We start from the raw sequence: 25,277 nt of genomic DNA, 5'->3' as shown, positions 1-25,277 counted from the left end.
AATGTTCAGAAAAATGCTTTGGTGAGGGAAACGAGGGTAGAAAGTTAAGTAAAGAAAACAGTTTTTTTCTTAATAGTAATATTTTTGTGGTGTATGGTATTCTTTGCATGCTATAAAGTAAAGTTTTCTCAGTTATTTTTTAAGTAGAAATGGGATTGTAAATAGGTGCTGCTGATCTTTTTCTTTCTCCCTTCTCTCTTTCTTCTCGTTTAGTTTGTTTTAAGAAATGTAGGCACTGCGATGTAAAAAAAAAAAAAAAAAAAAGCCTAGTTAAAAAGAGCATGACAAAAGAAAGAAAAATCACGAGCTTTTTCTTAATCTTTCATGGGGAATGACTGGATTAAGGATCTTAGACTGATTTAGTAACAACTTTTAAGAGAAAGCAAGTAAGCAAAGACAGTATTGAATATTATGAGGCTTTTTTTCTAGCAAATGAATGTAAGCTTACTAGCAATTCTGTACCTGACCCTCATGTCTCTAGGGAGACAATCTTATAGAGAGAAATATACTGCCTGGTTGTCATGTCTCTATGGAGACAATTTGATAAAGAGAAATTGGTTACAGTCTGGTAGAGAGTGAGTGGCCGGGAAGAAAAAAGAGAAGAGAGAAACTGGCTAGCAGATAATGTACTCAAAGCATTCAAGGGTTTTCCCTTCTGGGACAGCTATAAAGAAAACAAAACCAATCAGCACTTAATATAAGCACATGCTGCACCATGCATCTTAAAAAGGACAGCCTTTCTTTTAGGTTAACTTAAGTCTAAGTGTGGCTGTCATTTTGGGACATTTGTTCCTATTAGGAGGGTAAAACTTCAACATTTAAAGATGTACATACTTCTGTGTGTCAGTATTAAAGGAATATGTTTCAGGGGGTATTATTTTTTAAGGGCTTTCAAAAAAACTCAAAGTTCTGACAGATATGACATAAGCTCAAATGGATATGACAGGAAACAACTATATAAAAGTTCAACCTGCCAAACAATGCATGCATGTAACACAAAAGTTGAAACTAGACATTTAACAAAAAAGGTGTTATACATAAAAGGCGGTAATAACTTTTTAATACAATGATCCTTTCAGTAATGTCTTCAAATGTTAATGGTCTCACAGATAAATACAAAAAAGAAACTGTGAACTACATTAAAAATGCAGACTGGAAACGGCTATGATGCAGGAAACACTTGAAAAGAACTGAACATGTGAATTTGATAAAGAAAAGTTTTCAAGATGGTTATTCAGTGGAATATCTGGGACAAATGAAAAGATAAGTACTTATATAAATTGTAATAAGAGCTCCAATAGTAATAGAAGAGGATAAAAAAGATAATGGCAGATTTATAGTGCTAAGGGGCTACTGGCAAGGGAGGAAGATTACACTGGCATATATTTATATTCTATCTAAAACTGCTATAATGGAGCTTAAGAAAATTCTGGGAGAAATAACCAATTTTCAACAAGGAATATCACTTATAGGTGGGGAGTGGAATTTGATTTGCACCAGCGAAGATGTGGCTGGAGGGGGGAGGGGGGGCAAAAGAGAAAGTACAACAAATGAAGGTAGATTTCTAAAGAAATTTATGAAAATGTTTGGCATGGAAGATGTGAATTCAGTGTTATGACTTTGGAGTGAATTTACAGATTAATTCTCACAATATAAAAACTGGGCTAAGCTAGACAGAATTTACATTTCACAGGAACATGTGCATTTAACTGAAGGTCTTGATATGCACTCATTAACTATTTCAGATCATGCAACAATAATAAAATAAAAACACAGGCTAATGAAATAAAAATGAGACACTCGCACTCTCCCACTTATCTGTTTAAAAGAGGAATTTAAGGAATGGGTAGTGGAGAGTATTCAGGAGCTACTGAAGAGAATAGAAATTACTTCTGAAAATATAGCTAGGAAGTGGGTAAATGAAGGTGGAGTTTAAAAATAGGGTGGAAATAAAAGAAAATGAGCTATGGTTAAACAAGTAACAAGAATTATTTAGACAGCTTGACAAATGTTAAAGTACTGTAGAATAGGGGAAATCTCACAGAACAAGATGCTAAGCAGAAATAAGGGATTACCTCGATAATATACAAAAGTTTAGAAAGACTGCTGTTAAGTAACTGTTTTTTGATAACACTAGAGCACAAAATCCTTTAGCACGACGACTCAGGCAACAGAAAGCAGAATAGGCTGTTGCCAAGCTTAGGGAGCCTATAACAAGGAAGCTAACGAGATCCTGTAACGGTATTAGAAATATTTCGGAAATTCTATGAAAGTCTGTGCAAATAAGAGAAATATGGAAACCAAGAAAAGAAAATGTTGGAAGAATTAAATATGCCAAGGTTAGAGGTAGATAAGGCTCAATTACTAATGGTTAGGACAGGAGGAGGAGGAGAGATAAAAATTGTCATGTATAACCAACCTACAGAAAAGTCCCCTGGAATAAATGGTATTCCTGTTAAAGTTTGGAAGCTAGGATGGAAAAAACTGAAAGATCTGGAAGGTTTTGTTTAACAGTATTTTAAGAGGAGGAGAAATACCAACATTCTGGAAGAAAGCAGTGGTATCTGTAATGCCTAAAGAGGGTAAAGATCCAGCTTCATACAAGCCCATTTCAATACTAAATTATGACTATAAAGTGTTCATGTCTACAATGGCTAAACGAATGGCAAAAGGAATGACAAAATTGATAGATATGGATCAATGCGGTTTTCTGGAGGGGAGGCAAACATTTGACATTAACAGAACACTTAATGATCCAGAGGCAAGCAGAATGCAAGAAAATACTATTGTTGTAGGTGGTTCTTGATGCAGAGAAAGCATTTGTCAGAGTAAACTGGGACTTCACGAGCAGGGTAATGGAAGTATTTGCATTTCCTGAAAAAAATTATAAGGTTGATTAAGAGGATATATGAGGGATCGGAGGTGAAAATTACAGTAGGTGGGTTTCTCTCTGATAATTTCTATTTGAGCAGAGGAACCAGGCAGGGGTGTCCTCTTTCCCATTTATTATTTGCATTATATTTAGAACCACTGGCAAAGAAAATAACAGACTCAGAAATTCAAGGATATAATTGGTACGGTAGTAAAGAAAAACTGGCTCTGTTTGCAGATTATGTAATTTTACACCTGACAAAACTAGAAAGACATTATAGTGTTACGGAACATTTTGAGACAGTTTCAAATCTTTTCGGGATACAAAATGAATGAAACTAAAACAAAGGCAATAGCTATAAATTATGCACCCACACAAGAATTGCTACAGCAATGTCCACATTTATGGGGATGTGATAAAATGAAGTACTTAGGAATATGGATTAAAAAGGATTCTGGTGTTGCAGCTAAGGATACGTGGGAAGAGACTAAACAAAAGATAATACTAAAACTGAGAAAATGGAAGCTTTATATATGGATAGGAATAGTAAGATACAAACAGGTAAAATGCACACAAGTCAGACATATTCTTATCATCCGGAGGAGAAGTTGTAGCTGAGGGACTATCTTGGAGCGGAAGACGATAAGAGTCAAGTGGAATAAGCTGATTCTTCCAGTAGAACAGGGCAGACTGTGATTACCTGATTTGAAGGGGTATTTCAGTGTTACACAGTTAAGGCTCTTATACATAGCACAAGCAAAAAACTGTAATTAAAAATGGAAAGGGATGATGATGAAACAGGGGGAAAGCTCAAGAAACAAAGACAGACTAGGATTTTGGATGAAGGTCTTCAAGAACAATAATCATACAGAACAATAATCATACAGAATATTCTATCTATAAAGTAGCAGAAAATATCCTAAGAACTAGGCCAACACGGGAATGGAGAAAGTAGATTCTGCCGATAGGGATGACTGCAAGTATTGATGTAGACAATAGGCAAGGAGGAGCTGGAATTTCTTGGAGAAAACTGGCAAAGGAACCAAGGTACTGGGAGCAAATAACTACAGAGAGAAAGATGATAAAATGGGAAAACGCCAATAATTTATTTGGACTGCAGATTAGAAATTGCCTTCCCTATCAAAGATTGACATTGGAGTACAGGCAAAGAGAAAAACAGAGGGGTCCTAAACAAAAGACCAGCATTGGTAAAGTTTTTAGTAGAATCTAGAACAGAAGCGGTCATTAAAAAATTGATAATTAGTCTTCTTCTTTCGACTTTTCCCGGTTAGGGGTCACCACAGCGGATCACCTGTCTGCTCATGATTGGCAGTGGAGTTTTACAGTGTTGAGGTGCCAGCCCGGCGCCCAACCTTCCACAGAAGGCACACACACGCACACTCATGGCTAGGGCCAATTTAAAGTGTCCAATCCACCTACAGCATGTCTTTGGGATGTGGGAGGAAACCGGAGCACCCAGAGGAAACCCACACGACCACAGGGAGGACATGCAGACTCCACACAGAAGGCAGCCCAGCCGAGAATCGAACCAGAGAACCTCTTGCTGTGAGGCGGCAACGCTAAATGCTGCACCACCGCGACTGCCCACCATATGAAATACTGCATGATATCTGTATGAAAGAATCAGAGGAGATTGGAAAGGATTGGCAAGAAAGACTGCATAAGCAATTCACAAAGAAACACTGGGGGAATACGTGTACATATCCCAAATATGCAACAAATTCTAGATGATTTAGGATTTTTGCTTGGAAATGCTTACATAGATATTTTTATACCCCAAGTAGACTCTAGAGAATTTTTCTTCAAGTAGACAGCAAATGTTGGAGGTGTAAAGGGAAGAAATAGGTAACTGGGAACATAGCTTCTGGGAGTGTAGCGAGTTGACGGACTTTAAGGAAGGATTCTCTGTGGGATGCACTGTCGGAGATGATGGGTGGGCAGATTGGTGTGATGAGGCAGATGATTTTTCTGAGCTATGATACAAAATCAGAATTGTCTAGACATGGTAAGGCCTATGCTGTGTCTAAATATGGTGGCTGCCAAAAAAGCAATTACTAGAAAACGGAAATCAGAATATCAGAAGTAGCGAATATAGTAACAGAGATCAAACTGGAATTGAGATCTTTAGAAAAGGTTAGGAGCAAATTACATAGGAAAAATGGTAACGGTGGAACAATACACAAAGGGGAGGAATGCGGTTTAAAAGAAGGCAGGACTTAAATGAGCTATGTAATGTTTGACTGAAAATGTTTGGCTAGATTATAAGTGATGTATAATGTTTGCAACTGGGAGTGTGTCAGTATGGATTGCGAGGTAAAATGCTTACAATTAGGACTGTGTTGGTGTGATTTGTTTTCATTTATATAAATGTATGAATGCCTATGTCATAAGCAATGGTTTAATAAAGATGTTTCTCGTTTTAAAAAGGGGCAGGAATTGAATAATGTATGTAATGTTGCTTATGTTATATGATATATAGCAATATAGTTGAAGTATAATATTTGTAAACGTGAACTTGTTAATACAGTTTGATTACTTTTATATAAATGTAAATTTGCCTTTGTCACAAGTGATAATTCAATAAAAGTGTATAAAAAAAATAAAAACTACAGGCGGGGTGAACGCGTCTGTCTCTCTGTCCTTAGTGGCTTCATGAGCAGTTACACCACAGAGACAGAAAGCAATTAACAAGTGGTCCAAGGAACCAGGTCTGGTCATAGCAGTGTCATCCATCGGCAGCTGAGTAAGTGAATAAGCCGCCCTGACATCCAAAGACTCCCAAGTAACTTTCTTGTTCTTGTGGATTGGAAAGAAGTGCTAAGGAGACATACAACTGCTCCATCATTAAGTGAGAAAGATGTCTGAAAGGCAGGTAACAGAGCCTGGGTGAGTTGCTAAACCACCACACAGAAAATTTAAAAAATTTAGGTAAACATCTGACAGCAAAAGCACAGTATCGTGCCCTCTCAAATAAGTACTCTACACAAACATGTATACAAAAAAAATAAAGTACAATAGCTTTATAAACAGCTTTTTCACAAAAGCATCATCCAAGTAAAAAGTCCTTTACCCACCATGACAGTCCATTACAAAAAACATTTCCTAGCATAAAATAAATATTTTCACAGGAAGAAAATGGAAGTTATGTACTTACCATAACTCCGGATCGTTTTCAGCCTAGTACATCCGATATGGCAGTTATCTATGATTGGTCTTGGGTCTTGTGGGAGAGTATTCCAACATTTGGATACATATGAGTAATACATTCCTTCACCATGTTTGTTTGGTTTACAGACTTGGGGAGGATATGTGTCCTTAAGCCTGAGAGATCTAGATAGGGTGTACTATGGCATTACCCTTTTTAGTGCTGGACATTTGTTTCACTGATGAAATATACTTTGGGCCAATTTAAGTTGATTGAATTTTTGACAGTTGTGAAATTCCACCTTGTTTAGTTGGTTGAGTGCTTGCCCGTCCTTAGTTAGTGCTATAGTGCCTCATGTTCCTTCAGAATTCTCCCACTTAGGGTTTGCTTCCTGATGACAACCTGTACTAAGAAGATAGCAATAAGACTCCAATGGCGAAAAGAGCATTTCCTTCTACACGTTCTCTTCCTGGGTACCCTCAGGCTGTGGCTGGTTTGAGTATCCAGAAAATTCTGTAAGAACTTGGTATCTGCAAAGGAAATTGCATTGCTGCTCTGGGAACCATGATGAATGAGGTGAAGCAAAGATAGAACTATAACTTGGGGTGCTGCCGCCACCAAAAAAAAATCCTGTTAACCTCAGGGATGAGGCTATTATCTCCATACACTCAAAGGCAGATTCCGAATCAGTATCCACTAGTAAACTCAGTCGCCTGAGGAGACTCCGCCGCTGAGGAACTGGACAGCACTGACAAAGGGAGCCTCAACACAGAGGATCTAGAAGGCTTTGAGGAGGAGACTGGTACCAATGGTCAAACACAGAGGACTCAGACCCAGAAAACAACTCGAAATGAGTTGCTCTGGCAGACAGTGTGGAAGCCTCAGTGCCAAGCAGTTAAGACTGGGATCCACTTGAGATCAAGGGGGTTGAGTCAAGTGCATTGGATAAATGATGGCCATTCCACGGTAGGGACACCTGTCAGCACTGAAAAAAAACCCAACATCCAGTTCGATGGTTGGTCCCAAAACCACTGGTACAAGGGACTGGCACCTGGAAAGTAGCTAAAAGTGGTGAGGGTGGGCCTAAGTCAGCCACTATGGAACTGAAGGGGGGATGGGATATCTAATCCTGTGCGTCTTCAAAAAGGCTCATCATCACTGGCTCCCAAAACTGCTTCTGGATTACTTCTAAAGGAACAGACAGTGAGGTAAGGAGGTCTGGAAGTCAAACAGAGGAAAGCTCTCAATTAAATGAATGTCTACTTCATGATTTACCAGAGAAATAAGGACTCAGAAATTAAGTAAAATACTTTAATGAAATCAGTTACTCGCATTTGTCCTTAAGAGTTATCACAACTTCATCAAGAACTGACAAATACAGTTTTGTACCTACCATAAATGTAGATGTTCGAGTGTAAACACTGCTGCAGTCATTACACTTAGGGTTATCCTGCCGTCAGGTGGCCCCGCAGTCGGCCAGAGTTCCAAAGTCTTGGTCCGGCGTCGGTTGCTGTTGCCTCCTCCCTGACGTCAGTGCGACAGGGGTATATAAGATGCAGCTGATGCCATTTTCTTCAGTTTTTCTTGCCCCAGATGTCAGGTGCCCCCAAATAGGTAGGCATTACAAATTGCTAGTAAAAAATACAAAAGAAAAGCAAACAACCATTTTTAGTTACCAGCAAATACTCCCCATATGTAATAAAGGGTATATGCCCTAGGTAAATACCAGAAAGTATGAGGGGAAGGAGTAACCTGGACTGCAGCAGTGTTTACACTCGAACATCTACATTTATGGTAGGTACAAAACTGTACTATGTTCATCGTGTTACACTGCTGCAGTCATTAAACTTGGGTGGAATCCCAAAGCTGAGGTAGGGAGGCTGGATCTATAAGGCATTAGGGGTGGCTATAAGGCCCTGCAGTACAGCAGTGGCAAAGCCAGCTCTGGATTTGGAGTATAAAGGCAAATGGTAATGTTTGGTGAAAAGTATGCACAGAACTCCATGTTGCTGCTTCCAAAATATCCTTGGTAGGTGGTACTCTGAGGTAGGCAGTTGAAGTGGCTGTTGCCCTGGTGAAGTGAGATCTAATGCTGCTAGGTACAGGTTTCCCATGGTGGGTATAGCAGAAACGTATACAGTGTCCTATCCATTTTGAAATAGTCTGCTTTGAAATGGCTTTTCCCTGTGCTCCTGCAGCGTATGCTACCAATAATTGCTCAGATTTTCTGAAAGCTTTGGTTTTGTCCAAGTAGAAGTGTAACTGTCCGTGAATGTCCAAAGAATGTAGTAGTCTCTCCCCTTTGTTCTGTGGTTTTGGATAAAAAGTTGGCAAGTGAATAGTTGCCACACTTGATACCACCTTTGGCATAAACGCAGCGTTGGTTCTTAAAGACACCCTGTCCTGGTGGAAGATGAGGAAAGGTTCCACTGTCATTAGTGCCTGTAATTCTGAAACTCTTTGTGCTGACGTTATTGCCAGTAGCAGAGCAGTTTTCCAAGAGATGTATTTTAATACTGCTGTGTTAACTGGCTCAAAAGGAGGTAAAGTTTTTTTCCAAAACAAAATTCAGGTCCCAAGTAGGTGTTGGTGCTCTATGGGGCGGTCTAATGTTTTTAGCCCCTCTGAGGTATTGTTTGAGCAAAGGATTAGAAAAAATTGGTGGATCCGTGTTGTAATGAGCAGAGATAGCTGAGGCATGGATCTTGATGGATGAAAAAAGAGAGGCCCTTGTCCAGCATCTCAGTTAAGTATTGCAGTATCTGAGGAATGTTTGGGACTAGAGGGTCAAGGCTGTGTGCTTGGTTCCAGGCACAGAATCTCTTCCATTTGTCCGAGTATGCTTTCCTGTTGCTAGGCCTTCTGGCCTCCAGAATGACATGCATAACAGCTTTGGAGAGAGGCATTGCTTGCTTGACTAAGAAATTTTCCATGCAGCTAGATTTAAGGTCTTTAGCTGGCTGTGAAGTATCGGATTGTTGTGCTGAGTCAGCAACTGTGTAATTTGTGGTAAAATCCAGGGTGGTTCTTGTGTCAAGTTCTTTAAGATTGGGTACCAGTGCTGGCGTGGCCAGTCTGGTGCAATCAATATCATTTTTGGCTCTTCCTGCCTGGCTTTTATGAGTACCTTTGGAAGGAGAGGTAAAGGGGGGAAAGCGTATACTTGTAGTTTTTTCCAGCTGAATGAGAGGGCATCCACTTTCCATGCTTGTGGATGGTAGCTCCTTGTGCAGAATTTCTGTAATTGGCAGTTCTTTGGGGTAGCAAACAGTTCTATGTCCGGGAATGTGTTATCATTCTGAATATTTGTGGGTTCAGTTTCCATTCGTGTGGGTCCATAATGTTTCTGCTTAGGTCGTCTAACAGTGTGTTTTTCTCTCCTGGCAGGAATTGTGCTTGCAGATGAACTTAGTAGTTTAGAGCTGTGTTCCACAAGGTCATGGCCTGTCTGCAGAGGGGGTAGGAGTGTGTGCCCCCTTGCTTGTTTATGTACACATAACTGTGGTGTTGTCTGTCTTTAATAGTAATTGTCCTGGATGCAGTAGGTCCTTGAAAGCTATAATAGCATTTTGTACAGCTAGCACCTCTTTTTGATGTGGAGATGTCTTTGCTCTGTGAGCCACCCGCCCTGGATACATTTTCCTGCCATGTGTGCCCCCCAGGCGTAATCCGATGCATCTGTGGTCAGTGTCTGCCTGGCTGTGGCTTGAGTAAAAGGCTGTCCCTTGTTGAGGTGACAAGCTTGTGCCCACCATCGAAACTCCTGTTGTAGGCAAGGAATTAGTGGTATAACTGTTTCCAAACTTTGACAGTGTTGAGACCATACACTCTTTAGGTACCATTGTAGTTTCCTCATATGCAGTCTGGCATATGGAATTAGTAGTATGCAAGATGCAATGTAGCCCAAGGCCTGCAGAATTTTTCTTGCAAGGAAGTCGGGTCTTTGTTGCCATTAATTGAAAATATTGAGCCAGTTGTCCTTGCTTGTCTGGCGTGAGATAAGCCATCTGGGCCGTTGTGTTCAAGCTGGCACTCAGGAATATTATCTGTTGTGAGGGCACTAGTTTTGATTTCTTTTCGTTTACTGTGTAACCCAGGCAACTTAATAACTTTTTACGTACGCTAGATGCTTTAGTAGAATGTCTTGCTCTCTGCTTGAATCAGGCAGTCGTCCAGGTATGGATAAAATTTAAATTCCTTTTTGTCTGCAAAATGCAATTACTGGTGCCAGGCACTTTGTGAAGACCCTGGGTGCAGTAGATAAGCCAAAGGGCAGTGCAGAGAACTGATAGTGCATTGAACCAGCTAGAAATTTGAGGTATCTTCTGCAATTTTGTCTGATAGGGACATGCAGGTATGCCTCTTCGAGGTCCAAAGTCACGAGCCAAGCTTTCTTGCTCAGCATGGGAAGAAGCTGCTGTAGTGTCAACATCTTGAATTTTGGAACATCCAGGTAAGTGTTTAGTGTAGAAAGGTCCAGAATGGGTCTCCAGGCTTTGTCCTTTCTGGGAACCAGAAAGAGTCTTGAGTAAAATCCTTGTCCTTATTCCTGTGGTGGTACCTCTTGAATAGCTCTCATGTCCATGAGTGCTGTAATTTGATTTTGAGCCTCTGCCCATTGATTTGGTGGCAGATTTGGCATTCCTTTTTAGCCTTGGAAAGGTGTGGAAATGGAACCTGTAACCTTGAGATACAATGTTGAGAACCCATTTGTCTTTGGTGATGCAATGCCAGTTGTGATAGAAAAGTGCCAGTTTTCCTCCTAAGGGGGCTGCCAAGAAAGAGCTGTTTGGCAGCTGTAGTGGAAAGTCATTGAGGCTGTTTTTTATAAGGTTGAGGCCTGTCTTCCCCTTCTTTTTGGCCTGGTGTGCCCCATTGTCGAGGCCTGTAAGGGCCTTGCGTCTGACCTCTACCTCTTGGACGTCTGTATCTGCCCCTTTGAGGTCTATCTGTGACTGGAAAGGACCAATTCTTTGTTGGCCAATTTCTGCTAATACAAAGAGGCTGAACCTGTAAGAAATCTTTCATCGTTTGCATAGATTTTGCCTTATCCTCCATCTTCTTTAATACCTCCTCTGCCTTAACTCCAAACAGCACATCCCGCTGCAAAGGTGCATCCAATAGTTTGACCTTAACATGATCTGGTAACGTATGTTCTTTTAACCAAGCATGCCTTCTAATGACAGAGCCTGTAACTGCTGCTCTACAGGAGGCCTCTAAGGAATCAAACCCACATTGTAAAGTATGTTTTCCTACTTGTTCAGCTGCATGCAATAAATCCTGCATTTCTTTTAAGTTAGGAGGATCTGAATCTGGAAGCATCTTTTGTTTCAACTGAGACATCAAAAATTGCTGATATTTTAGCATGTGAAACTGGCAATTCAAGGCTCTCATTGCTAAAGTGGCACACGTATATACCTTCTTTCCCCATCTGTCTAATGCTCTGGAATCTCTGTCAGAGGGAACTGGGTTTTTTGATGATGAGGCCTTAATCCCTTTGGGTCCCTGAGAAATAGTTTTAGGGTCAGCAACAGGGCTTTTGTACAGAAATTTGTGAGAGTCAGGGACTCTGTAATATCTATCAGGTTTTACTGGGGCTGGTGGTAAGGAGTCAGGGTTCAAACTGGATTCAGTGTACACATCATCCACAATGTCTAAAACTGGTGGGATAGCAAGGGGTCTGTGTTGGGGCAATAAAAGGAAGTCTTTGAGTCTTTTCTTGGATTCTGAGTAATCCTGGCCTTCCCAATGGAAATGCTCTCTCATGGTATGTAAGGTCTCCCCAAAGGAGTAATCTTCAGGCAGAGAGGCTGATGGAATTGATTCCTCAGCATCAGAATCCTCATAAGGGGGTAAAGAATATCCTAGGTCCGAGAAAGAGTCTGAGGAAATGGACACCTGGTCAGAAGATTCATAGCTGCATCCTGCCTGGGCCTTTTATCAGGAGGGGGATGGGACCCCCTGATCAGGGTGATTAGGTCCTCGGCCATTTTTAGCATTTGTTTCTTAGGCATGGAAGCCTGTCCTGGAGAGAGTTGTGTCTGTTTCTTAGCCTTTAAGGGGGGCTTAGACTTAACAGAGAGTTTAATAGTTAACTGGGTAGGTCTGAAAACACCCTCTGTAGCTGTGGATTGCTCAGCTACTTCGGTTTCCTCTGTAGGTTTAGGATCAGTAAACTGAAGGCCTAGTGCATCCGAAGGCCCAGCCAGCTACACGTGGGAGTCGGAGGTGGTCTGTGGTAGCGGTCGTCAGGGGCTGCGTAGGCGCCTCACTGAAAACTGGAGAACCAGCGACTGGCCTAGAAGAGGCCTTGTCGTCCATTTTGGGCCTCGGATGCCTGTCCTTGCGCTTTTTATGCATTGCGGTCGTCGGAATTTCCGACGGCATAGTGTAATTGAATTTTCTGCCAAAATAATGTCGGGCAAAATCAAACCGACGTTTAATAGTGCGCTTGTTCAACCTAGCACAAAACCGACAACCATTGACGTCGTGGTCAGGGCCTAGGCATGGAATACAATAGGAGTGGAAATCCTTATGAGGTGTTTGCTTCTAACAAGAAATACGGTTATTAACTTTTACTGACATCGGTCTGAGGCAAGAAAAAGTTTCCCCAAAGGAGTACTTAGCTTTTTTAGAAGTCTTCGGTTTTTGGATTCGGAATGAAAATCTCAGGAGTCGGCCGACCGGCACTTGCGAACTGCTTCTGCTTCGGGCACCGCGCGGCAAGAAAGACTGAAGAAAATGGCGTCGGCTGCATCTTATATACCCCTGTCACACTGACGTCACGGAGGAGGTGACATCAACCAATGCCGGACCAAGACTTTGGAACTCTGGCCGACTGCGGGACTGCCTGACGGCAGAATAACCCCAAGTGTAATGACTGCAGCAGTGTAACACAATGAACATCTTGCAATCCACCATTAAACAACATTCAAAAACTCATGTGACAACACCACACTAAAGACATGCTTGTCTGTGTGTGTCAAAAAATAAAGAAACTAAATAATAAAAAACACACAAAAAAAAAATTGAATATTTTGCATTTTATCATGCATGAGAGTAAAAGCAATGATTTTCTATGCATCTATATATTTTCAATAAGCCTGGGGGGGGGGACCAATCAGTGTCTATGTTATGGCAGCTAATTAGCTCCATGTACCCAATTCTGCTTTTTCTGATTCAGTAGGGGATATATATCTCGGATAATAATGGTCTATAAAAATGGAGATTCACACCTCGGCACTGAGGACTCTTCTCTCTCCAAAGTGAGTGAAGATGGGAAACCTGGTTCTTCCTGCATCTGCTTGTGCAATTCCTCACATTCTTCCTTTGCTTTTCCATTCTCAAATTTTCTGAAACCTCTGGAGGAAGCAATCCCTTACTAATCAATCATTTTGTTTATTTCCTATTAGCTAGAGGCCTGGGTCCAATTCTTTTACATGCAGGACAGTGCCTTTAAATGTTCTGGTCCCAAGCACATGATGAGTAACATATGCACACCTTGTGATGGAATTTTCAATTACATTTTTTAAAGATCTTATCCATGGTGAACTACTACTACAAAACTCAGCAAACAGCAGCAACACACTATACCGGCTATCTGTCTACACACACACACACACACACAACAGCACAGTCCCAAACAAGCTGTATTAAAAATAAAACAAATAGCTGAACTGAATTACACTTAAGTAAAACAACGAAAGTAAGTGCTTTTTTCCTAGCTTATTAAAAAAGACTTCATTAGACTGATCTAGTAACAGGAGAAGGACCTTAGAGGTCTTCCACAGATCTAAGGACCTAGGAGATCACTGCCCAAGTCATGCACTGGATGGCCAAAGATGATGTCTCCAAAACATTGTATTCAGGATCTTATTTTCGAGATCCTATGCAAGAAGGCCAATCTCAGCTACATCACCTTGTGTAAGGAACATGTTTGAGCCTGTGATTCTAGTTAATGTTGGAGTGTAGTGGGAATGGCACCAAGATACATTTTATCACAAAGTGAACAGGAGCAGGCGTTTGATATTTCAATACTACACACATTTGTGAATTTTCTCTGTTTTTATACAGTGGCACTAGGACGCACATTTTCCAGTCATTGTTCTCTTATTACTGCTGTGAGTACCCTCATCAGATATATTTTTCCGTTAACTCAACCAACATCTTGATCTTAACTGCTGTGACCTCATGTGAGCTGCTGTTTTCTCTCACTTCATTTTCCTTGGTGTTGTATTACTTCTTCTAAGGTGAGCTCTTCCTCTTTCATTGTAGTGTTTTTTTGCAATCAAATTATGCAACTGTAAACAGGCAAAAATTATACCATCTGCTAGTGTTAGCATTACTTGTTTATATATTTATGATTGTTTGTCAACCGGGATAACCTAAAAAGAACCGGTATTCATTCGACTCCCAGGGAAGAAAAGCTCCTCAAGACATCCAAGCTAGAGCTTATAAACAAATGTAAGTAAAGATTACAAGTAGTTATGAAAAACAACACAGTCATTCGGCTGGAGAGTTACTGAGACAGTATAATCTATACAACTGTACAAAAGGATGCAGCTACAAAACTGTAAAGTGTATTGTGTTAAGAACAGACTTTATGCAAAAGTTAATTTCCAACAGCAACAGCAAAATGTGTTACTCACAGTAGCAAGTCCCTTTTAATGGATTGCCTTGGTAACGATTCTCAACTTCACACCTGTGTCAGAAAACAACATGCACTTCTGAGTTACTTGTTTAACTATTCTTATTAAATGCAAACAGCAGCTATACAAGTTTTTGATACAATGACAAAATCTACAGCAATAAAAAGTCATTTGTGTGGCACATCTGACCTGAAGTCAGTGCAGATAATGCATACAGTAACCACCTACTTTACCACTGTATTTTAAAGAGCAGTTTGGGCATTAAGTTCAACAAAAGCATTCCTTTAAAGTTGAGGAAGTATTTGCTTCGCTCATCATGTATCTCCTCACCCAAAAAAAAATCCCTAAGGAAAAAAAAGAAAAGTAGGATCCACGGAGGAAAGACCAAGCAGAAAAAGAAATGCTCAGAACTTAAGTAACCTAAATTGGTACAGCAATCTGCTGTGATGCAAGAAAGCTCACTAGATCTGCTGACACAGATTCTTAAGCAAGAGGTTCTCTGGTTCGATTCTAGGCTGGGGTGCATTCTGTGCGGAGTTTGCATGTCTTCCCTGTGGTCGCGTGAGTTTCCTCCGGGTGCTCCGGTTTCCTCCCACATCCCAAAGACATGCTGTAGGTGGTTTGGACACTCCAAATTGGCCCTAGGTGCGAGTGTGTGCGTGCATGTGCCTTCTGTGGAAGGTTGGGCACCGGGCTGGCAACTCGGCACTGTAAAACTCCACTGCCAATCATGAGTGGACAGGTGATCCGCTGTGGCGACCCCTAACCGGGGAAAAAGCCGAAAGAAGAAGATTCTGTTCAACACCATGTCTAAGCTTACCTTCCTGAAGTCCACATCTGACATTAGATAACCAAACATGTAACAAATTCAGACTGAAAAGGCTTAGGTCAAGCAGAAAATAAATACTTCTGGGATACTTGCCTTTTAAGACCGTCATGAAAAAAATTACTTCAAACTAGGATGCTACACATGAAACACATGGCCAGTGCACAGAAGTCCTGTGAAAAGACTACTGTGAAAGAAACAGCACACAACATATGCTGTTCTAGCAAGCAGTAGTTACATATGATCAGAAAGGGGTTTTCCACTTCTGAGAAGCAAATTCTAATATAACACATGAAACAAACTGGACACGTCATTTGGATCACAGCTTTGCTTGTCATATCTTGGCAATATCATGCCAAACTCCAACCATACCAATCCCTCACCTTCCACCATAGCCAGCTTTAGGCACCAGCAAACCCTGTGGTCGCTGGGGGCCCCCTGTTCCTGGGGGGTCCCCAACCACAGCAGGTTGCCTTACCCTGATATTTTGCAACAGGTCTGTCAAACCAACAAAAGCTAGTACAACAGTCTTGTGCATTTAATAAACCAGATGGGTAATAAGTCATATTTATATCTCCTTTAAAATTCAAAGATATATCTGGTTATAGTAACAGTGTTTTATCAAGCAACAGGCTTCACAATTCCATTAAATATTTTACTACTGATATGCTACCCCTGGCTTAAACTCTGCTAGTGAACATTCAGCCCACTAAAATTAACAACATAGCCAACCTTGGGTACTTGCAATACCCATGGCTGCAAGGGGGCCCCTTTAGTCATCCTTGGCTGTGGGGGGGGGGGGCACAAAAATTGCTGCTGGTTGGGGAAGAATGAGAAGAAAAAATGCATTAATTTCCTGATCGTGCTCTTTAACCTGAACAGGACTGTGATATGACTCTGTTAGGATAAATCTGATAATGAACATAAGCAAGGTAAGCACTAGAGAGATCAGCAGCCCAGAATGACTGTTCTCTGTGCAAACCTTGGATTTTAAGAATAGCTGATGCTTCTGATCTTCAGGGATGGTTTTCTTTTTTCAGGGAATTTTATAAAAACTATCAGAGCAGCAGCTACTGCAACATTCAACTTCTTTGCAGAATAATTCATTGCAATGCCAATAATAGCAGAACAAAGGCTCAAAATAATGAACATGTTCCAGATATTACACTAATTCAATTAAAAAGTTAAAAGTATAAACCTTTTTCATCAGCTTTCATTTGTTTTGGTCAAATAAGTATAAAACTCTGATGTCTGGATTTATTGACTAATACGGGATGATTTACAAGCAAATCAAACTTTTTACAAAGGATAGAGCAAAACCATGAGAAAAATCAGGGAAAGTAAATAAAAGTGACTTATCTGTTGTTTGGCAACTACTAAATGGCAGTCACTGATCTGGTGTGACAATACCAGTGTTGCACAGTATATTTCTGTTTGATGAGGTACAAAACTAGTATTGCTATGGCTTATGTGCGCATGCACGTGTGTCTGTGTGTGTGTAAAACTGATTTTTATCTGTGGACACACCCAGTAATGTCAGGAAACAAGTTATGTACTCACCATAACGTTCAATGTATGTAGTCCATCTCGCCTCACATTCTTACCCATGGGACAGCGTCCCTAGCACCTACAACCCGGGTGGCTCATAGGAAAATACTCCTGAGAACTGTGGAGCCAAATGAAGATCTGCTTCTGGAAACCACGTCCAATTTGTAATGAGACACAAAAGTGTGAGGAGAAGCCCAAGTGGCCGCAGCACATATATCATCCATCGACAATCTAGCTTGACAGGCTGTGGATGTGGAAACAGCTCTTGTAGAGTGGGCTTTATGTGGAAAGGGCAGAGTTTTACCTGCTGTGTGATAGATGAAGGAAATACAGCTGGCTATCCATCTAGAGAGCGTGACCTTGGATACCGGAGAACCAAGCCGGTTTTCGGAAAAGGAGACAGAGTTGGCCAGACTTCTGAATCTCTTTTGTCCGATGGAGATAGAAGCGCAACTGTCTATGTACATCTAGTTGGTGAAATCTGAATTCTGCCTTGTTGGAAAAATTGGGGAAGAAAACTGGCAGCTCAATAGACTGATTTATATTAGACAGAGAAGCCACTTTGGGAAGAAATGACGGGTTTTGTCTAAAGGAAACTCTATCTTTATGGAAGATCAAATATGGGGGTTTGATTGTTAAGGGCTTGGATTTCGGAGACCTACCTCGCTGAAGTGATAGCTATTAAAAAGGCTGTTTTCCATGTTAGAAACTTTAACTCGCAGGTAGCTGCAGGCTCGAAGGGTGGAAGAGTGAGGGCTTGAAGAACAAAATTGAGGTCCCAGGGCATAACATGTTGTGATACTGGGGGATGAAGCAATACGGTACCTTTAAGGAATGCTTTACATAGTCTGTGTGCCATCAGGCTGGGTTCTTGGCCACGTGGAAGTTTGATATAGCCGCCAGCTGAACTTTGATGGTGGCTGAAGCGGACCCCTGACAGAACAATATAGACAAAAATTCCAAAACAGAATCAACTGGAGCCGTGCAGGTATCAATGCCTCTGGAATGAGCCCAAATAGAGAATCTTTTCCATTTGCTAAAGTAGATTTTTTTAGTGGATGGTTTATGAGAGCACGACAAAATATGGACTATGTCTGGCGAAAAATTATGACATCTGACTAAGGATGGAAGTGGAGTAGCCAGGCTGTCAGCCAGAGTGTCCTCAGAGAGGGGTGGAACTGTCCCAACATGTGTGTCAGTAAGTCTGGAAGGGGTTCCAGAATCCAAAGAGTATCCACAAGGTAGGGTTGATGGAAGGGGAACCATACTTGACGAGGCCAGTGTGGGACAATCAGAATCATCCTGCTTCCCAAGGACTGCGCTTTCTGAATCACCCTTGAGAGAAGGGGAAACGGAGGGAAAACATAAAGCAGACCGGAGGGCCAATTGTGAGCTAAAGCGTCCCTGGGTGATTCCCCCGGTGGGGGGATCAGCGAGAAGAAGTTGCTGCATTTCGCATTGAGGGGGCTGGCAAAAAGGTCGCAGCAAGATTGTCCCCATCTGCTGAAGATTCGCTCTGCCACCAGGCAATTCAGGGACCACTCGTAGGGCATAAGAATCGCCCTGCTTAGCTTGTCTGCTATCACATTGGTCTTCCCCGGGATGTGCGTTGCCACTAGAAACCGTTGGGAAGCTACTGCCCAATGCCACACGCGCATGGCCTCCCTGCATAGTGGATAAGATCGGGTTCCTCCTTGCTTGTTGAGATACCACGCTACTGACATGTTGTCTGAGTGTATCGCAATAGTCCCTAGAGGGAGGACTTCTTGAAGTGACTGCAACGCAAGAAGCACTGCTCTCATCTCTAGGACGTTTATGTGCAAATGGATCTCGTGCTCCTGCCACGTGCCTTGGACCATCCTGCTGACATAATGCTCCCCCCCCACCCTATCTGGGAGGCGTCCGTAGTCACTGTGGCCACAGGGACGGGTGGAACAAAGGGTTTTTCTACATTCAAGTTGTTGGTGCACAGCCACCAACGGAGGTCCTGCTTACATTTGTCTGTCAATAGGATTGGATGGGATAGCGGAAGTCTTTGGAGAGACCATTGGACAATGAGAAGCCATTGAAGAATTCTCGTGTGTAATCTCGCTAACAGGACCAACATAATCGTAGCTGCCATGGTCCCTAGGAGTTGAAGAATCAGTCTTGCCTTCGCATGTCTCAGAAGCATCAGCGTGAGAATTTGTTGTTGCAACCCTATGATCCTTTCTTGTGGTAGGAACGCTCGCATTTGAATGGTGTCCAGCTCTGCTCCTATAAAAGTGACAAGCTGTAAGGGCAACAAGGCAGATTTTTTCCAGTTTATCGTAATGCCTAATTGGTGACATAGACTGATGGTAGTGTCCCTGGTCTGAATTAGTAGATGCCTGGTGGGGGCGGTGAGGAGCCAGTCGTTCAGGTACGGAAACACCTGGAATCCTTGATGTCTCAAGTGAGCCGTCACCACTGCCATACACTTGGTGAACACCCTGGGGGCTCTGGTGAGACCAAAGGGCAGGGCTTGAAACTGGAAATGTATGGCTCCCAGCCGGAAGCATAGATGACACCTGGATGCCCTGTCCATTTTGATATGGTAAGCATCCTTCAGGTCGATGGAGCACATCCATACTTCCTTTCCCAACAATGGGAAAATAGATTGTAGGGTGGCCATACGGAATTTGGACTTGTGTATGTAATGGTTGAGTTGACTGAGCTCTAGTATGGGTCTCAGGTCCCCTGTTCTTTTCAGCACCAAAAAGAATCTTGAGTAAGTCCCTAATCCGATCTGGTCTGAGGGGACTGGTTGGATGACTCCTTTTCCTAGCAGCTGAGATACCTCTGAGGCTGTTTGATCCCTTTGAATGGGTGGAACGTCTGGGATTCTTCTGATGGGAGGGGGTACTGAACAGAATGGAATGGTGTAACCTCCAGAAATTATCCTTAATACCCATCGGTCCTGGGTGATGTTTTCCCAGGCTTCCGGATACAAGGAAATTTGACCCCCGACTGGCTCTGGATAAGCACAGTCGGGCACACCCTCAGGAATGAGAGTATGGGGAGCCACGAAAAGAGTCGCGGTCCCCAGAATTGTGGGGGCCCCCTCTGCCTCTGGGGCAATGTCTACCTGAATAACTCCCCCCTCCCCTGCCTCGGGAGGGGGTTTCACCTTGTGTGGCAGGAAAAAACCTCTGTGATTTCTTGAACCACATCTTTCCCCCTCACTGAGCCTTGGGGTAAGGCCTAGACGGGAGGGAAAAACGGACCCCTACAGCAGACAGGGTCTTTCCCTCTTGCTCGCACCTGATGAGGGTGTGACTCACTTTGGTCCCAAACAAGGAGGAACCATCAAAAGGGGCATCAGTGAAGGAAGACGAAGGCCTCCGCAAAGTGACACAGGCGCAGCCAGCCTTGCCTTCTAAGGGCTACACCTGAGCTGGCCGCTCTACTCGCTCCCTCGGCCGCATACGAAATGAGTCGCATGGACGAGTTTGCGATGGAGTTGAGGGTAGAAACCTGTGCGTTGACTGTCTGAGCCACTGCTTCAGGTATGTTACCCACAAGAGCATCTCCCAACTCCTTAAGGAGATCTCTCTGGAGCCGAGTGAAATGAGATAGTTCAGCGACCTTACGATGAAGGTGACTGAAGACAAGGTATGCTTCCCGTACCGGTCCATAGCTCTAGAATCCTTGTTAGGAGGATGGACCGAAGAGGAAGACTGTGAAACTTCTTTCTGGTTGGCTGCCGCCGCCACCATGGCATCTACCGGGACTCCCTTTGTCAGAAGGCTGAGCGCCAAAAGCCTTAAGGAATACTGACTCCTCCTCGGAAGGGGTCTTGGAAGGCCAGTCTCCTCTCTGTTTCAGTATCTCCAGGATATCGGAGAAGGAAACATCATCAGAGGAAGACTTGGGGGAGCCTTCCGATTCCTCGAGGTCAGTATCAGAATTGAGAGACTTGCCCTGGGAATCTATGTGCTTCCTCTTGCACAATTTCTTTCTGGGAGGTTCCTCAGGCACAGGCTCTGAGGGACCTTCAGAAAGTGGGGGACCGCTCGTGGGGGTATCCTTAGGGCCTGGTGCTCTGCTGTCCAAGGATAGGTGGGTGTCAGAAGCTCTCGCTGGAGTGGTGGGGGATGGAATGACCGACCCAAGTGACGTAGCTGACGACCTGGCCAGTGCGCTCCACATGGCCTCGAAGGTGGGTCCCCCCCGAGTCCGAGGACCGACCGGCTTCCAAGGCCATGACCGGGACTGAGGTCCCCCTAGCCGATGCACCGAGTGGGAGACTCGGAACCGAAAGATGTCTCGAAGTATCCCCCTCGGGCCCGACCGAGGAGACCCAAGTCTCGAACCCTGTGGACAGAACCGACATGGTCGGCGCCAAGTTCGGCACCGATAAACCCAGAGGGGTATCGGAACCAGCGCAGGAACATACCGGCTCAGACAGCAAGGATATGCTTGGAGGAGGAATCGATTAAACAACCATAGGAATTGGCTCCGGAGCCGACTGGGTCGGAGCCGAAAACAATTTAGCCAACACTGGCAACTGCAGGAGCCTCTGCACCACCCTATCCACATCCAAATCGGAAAGCCTGGAGAATTTGGAGGGGATGGATGGAAACTGAGACCACTTATCTGGTGAACCATGCCTCACACTTGGCGACCGGCTCTGAATAGGTTCGAGAATGACTGGAGCGGACGCTGATTCACTTAATACAGAAACCTCATGCGGCCCCGAAGACAGTGGAGCCAAGGAAGCAGTATCCAATATGGTAATTTTCTCCGGAGGCTCCGAAGATGCTGATGGAGCCGGAGACCTTTTCTTCGACTTGGAGGACTTAAATTTCGACTGGGAGCTGGGAGCCGAATCTATAGCCTCCTCGAAAGATGGTTTAAGCAGTCCCTTTAAAATCAATTTGTTTTTCCTCTCTTGGAGCACCCTAGGACTGAAGGCGTGGCAAAAACTACATGACTCCTGTAAATGGATGGCTCCAAGACAGTAAACACAGAGTGTCCATCCGTGATGGACATTTTATATCCGCACTTTGAACATTTTTTAAAGCCAAAAGGATTGTGTTCTTTCTGATCCTTAGACATATCCAAAGAGTTAACGACTTCCAACGGGTGCAAAGCACACAGCGTAACCACAGTTAACAATTACCAAAAAGGGCGGGAAGCCCACCACTTAGACAGTACCACAGAGAAGAGCGAAGCTCTAAACCAACAAACAATAACAATGAGAACACAGAGAGAGAACCTCTAACTTAAACGGTTCTCAAAAAAGAATATACAATAAGAAACAGTCTAACTACTCACTAAGGGAGGACTAGGTCCTCTAACTAAAACGGGCCTAGCCCGTGGGAACTGTTAGGGATACCACAAAAAACTACTAAACACACAAACACAACTACCGCAGCAAGAATAGCTATTAAAATAGCTTTTGAAGTATGAAGCAACCAATTTCTCAAGAGAAATAAGTCAAAAAGAGTACTTAGCCACAGCCAAGCGAGACCACGTCAGAGCTCTACAAGCGGCAAACGAGATCTGGGGATGCGAAGCAGCGTACACTATGGGATACCCTCTTAGCCCAGCCAATCAGAGACTTGAGCTAGTAAATAGGCAGAGTCGGAGCCGAACCCATGGGTAAGAATGTAGGCGAGATAGGACTACATAACATCAGACATTATTCTTCTGGGTATCAGTTAAAAATGCAGCTAACGAGTAATTGTATTTCAAAAGTAATGAATAAAATACATCACAGAACATTCAGACACTTAGATCTTCTAAGAGTCTGAGAACCCCCACTCCCCAGACTGTATAAATGGAAACATGGGGCTCCGTTAATCATCCTTGACTCTATGGGGACCCCACAAAAGATGTTTCTGGTTGGGGAAAATGACGAGGAAAAATGTATTTATTTTCTGATTATACTCTTTAACCTGAACAGGGGTTTGATATGACCCTGTCAGGATAAATCTGATAATGGTCTCTACTCTCAACTGCACCCATTCTAAAACCACCTCTGATCAGATGTGTGTGTACAGAAAACTGCTGTAGGGTGTGTGTGTGTGTGTGTGTGTGTGTGTGTGAGCGGGGGATGTATTGTGTGGTTATTACTTCTTTAACTGCCATCACAGTCAAACCTTACAAGTGTGCACATGAGGTATTTATACCTTGTGTTTGGGCTGAGGACAGTGTGTTCATTATTTTCTTTTGCTTTTCAGACAGACCTCAGAGGTGAACAAAGAAGGTTACTATAGTGTGTGCAGGGGCAGTGTACTGTCTAGGAGCAACAAAGTTATTTTTTTCACTTTCCTCATAATCACACTTCAGACACGTATGCAGGTAGCTGCCTTTGACAGTTTAGGTTGAGGAATGAAGAGATATGCTATGTATATGTATGTCAGCATTCACTTGAAATACATGACTGTAGAAATTTGAACCTCTGCTTTCATCCCAGTCTAACACCAGAAGGATGCATAGGTAGTCTTTTTTGGGGGGTTAGGGAGGAAGGCAGTTCCAAGATAGGACATGTATATCCAGACAATAACTGGCATGTTAGTTTATTGTGAGTCATTATTTTGTCATCTTTGAACATTAAGCCTTTGGTACAACCTGGATTAAAAAGTTGGGAAAATGCTGTAAATGTATTTCAGAACATGCATAACCCAGTGCTTCTGGTGGCTCTGGCTTAAGTGTGTTATTTTCTAAATGGTTATTACTGTGCTTACTTGGTCAGGAAAGGTGTGTTGAAAGGATGTAAGGAAAATTAAAGCTGAACAGCAACACAGTTTCTTTCCTTTACCAAAATTTTTGTTGAAGCCATCATTGGATGAAAAGGTTGTGCAAAAAGAGAAAGACTTTAAAATGCACTTCAGAGCCTATAGGAAGATATGGCTTTTTGAAAAAGCTGAAGAGTAAAGCACAACTTGGGAAAAGGAAGAAAAAAGTAATGTGCATAGCATGGGAAGCCCAAGATGGGGGGAGGGGCGATCAGGGGAAGAGTGGAGGGTATTAGTGTGTGTGTGTGCTGGGTGGCTGAAACAGTAGGCCTAGGATGCCATTTCACCTAAGTCCAGACAAGTACATAGAGTTGCTACAATATGTCATTGGCGCAACTAAATTCCAGTATCTGTAAATGTCCCTTTGCGAGATGGGCCAACATAGTGTGGTACACAGGCCTACTGTAATTAAGAGCACTGTAGCTACAGGTCAGTCAGTTTGCAGCATGAACTAAAAGGTTGCTTAGGAGTATCAGCAATAGGGTGATATGTAGACTGGAAGTGCCTAGGGGGCCCCTAGCTTGACATCTGCTGGGGGCCCCCAAAATGCTAACACCGGCTCTGCCTTCCACCAGCCCCACTCCAAAACTGCCCCTTCTCACTTAATTCCATCCCCACTAGCTAATTTAAAAACCTTCTTCTTAAACTCAAAGCATGTTCCCCATCGGCCGACAACTTGCCACCTATCTTCCTAAAGTCTGCTGCTAACTCTATAGCATACCCAGTCTCTATCCTCATTAACCACTCTATCTGTGAAACTACTGTCCCAACTCTCAAGAAGAAATTCCACACCATACCAATCCACAAAGGCAGAAATTCTGTTGAACTCTCCAACTAATCTCCCTACTGCTATACTCTCTCCCCTCTCCAGAATTCTTAAGCACTGTGTCCATAAACAAATCCTGTCTTATCTCACTCAAACAAACCTCATCACCCCTACCCAACATGGCTTCTGCCCTCCACCACAGCACCACTACCATTCTCATTTCCTTTACAAATTCCTTCTCCCTAGCTAGAGACAATAATAAACTAGTGGTCTGCCTCTCTGATCTCTCCAAAGCCTTTGACACTTGTCTCTCACCCCATCCTCCTCTCCAAACTTGCTCAGCTCAACCTCTCCCCTACATCCATCTCCTGGTTTACCACTACTTCTCTAACAGACAGCAATCTGTCAAATAGCTCACTGCTCTAGCTCCCTTTCTACCCTTAAAAGTCAGCATCCCACAAGGCTGAATTCTATACCCTTCTCTAACATTTTTATAACCAGCTCCACACATCCTGTCCTCAGTCATCCCTCATACAGTATGCGATGACTCCACTATCATCACCATTGCAGACAATCCCCTCTGACTTGCTCACGCCAACTCGGACCTCTTTTAACCTTAATGAAACTTGGCTTACTAACAACCAACTCATACTGAACCCTAAAAGACAAACCTCCTATTCCTACCTG

At 43.0% G+C, this 25,277-nt stretch overlaps 1 protein-coding gene across 1 annotated transcript in view; it reads right to left on the bottom strand.

Moving 5' to 3' along the window:
* Positions 1-25,277, bottom strand: part of ATRN (attractin) — a 2,639,854-nt gene that overhangs the window by 958,019 nt on the left and 1,656,558 nt on the right. The window contains exon 18 of the mRNA XM_044064458.1: positions 14,687-14,739. Within this exon, the coding sequence (XP_043920393.1) occupies positions 14,687-14,739 (53 nt within the window). The remainder of the gene's footprint in view (positions 1-14,686; positions 14,740-25,277) is intronic.

Source organism: Protopterus annectens, chromosome 2.part2, assembly GCF_019279795.1.
Source record: "Protopterus annectens isolate FY-2018-M chromosome 2.part2, PAN1.0, whole genome shotgun sequence".
In the NCBI taxonomy this organism is placed as follows: domain Eukaryota; kingdom Metazoa; phylum Chordata; order Ceratodontiformes; family Protopteridae; genus Protopterus; species Protopterus annectens.
The sequence above is the reverse complement of the archived record's forward strand: the minus strand, read 5'-3'. Positions and strand labels throughout refer to the sequence as shown.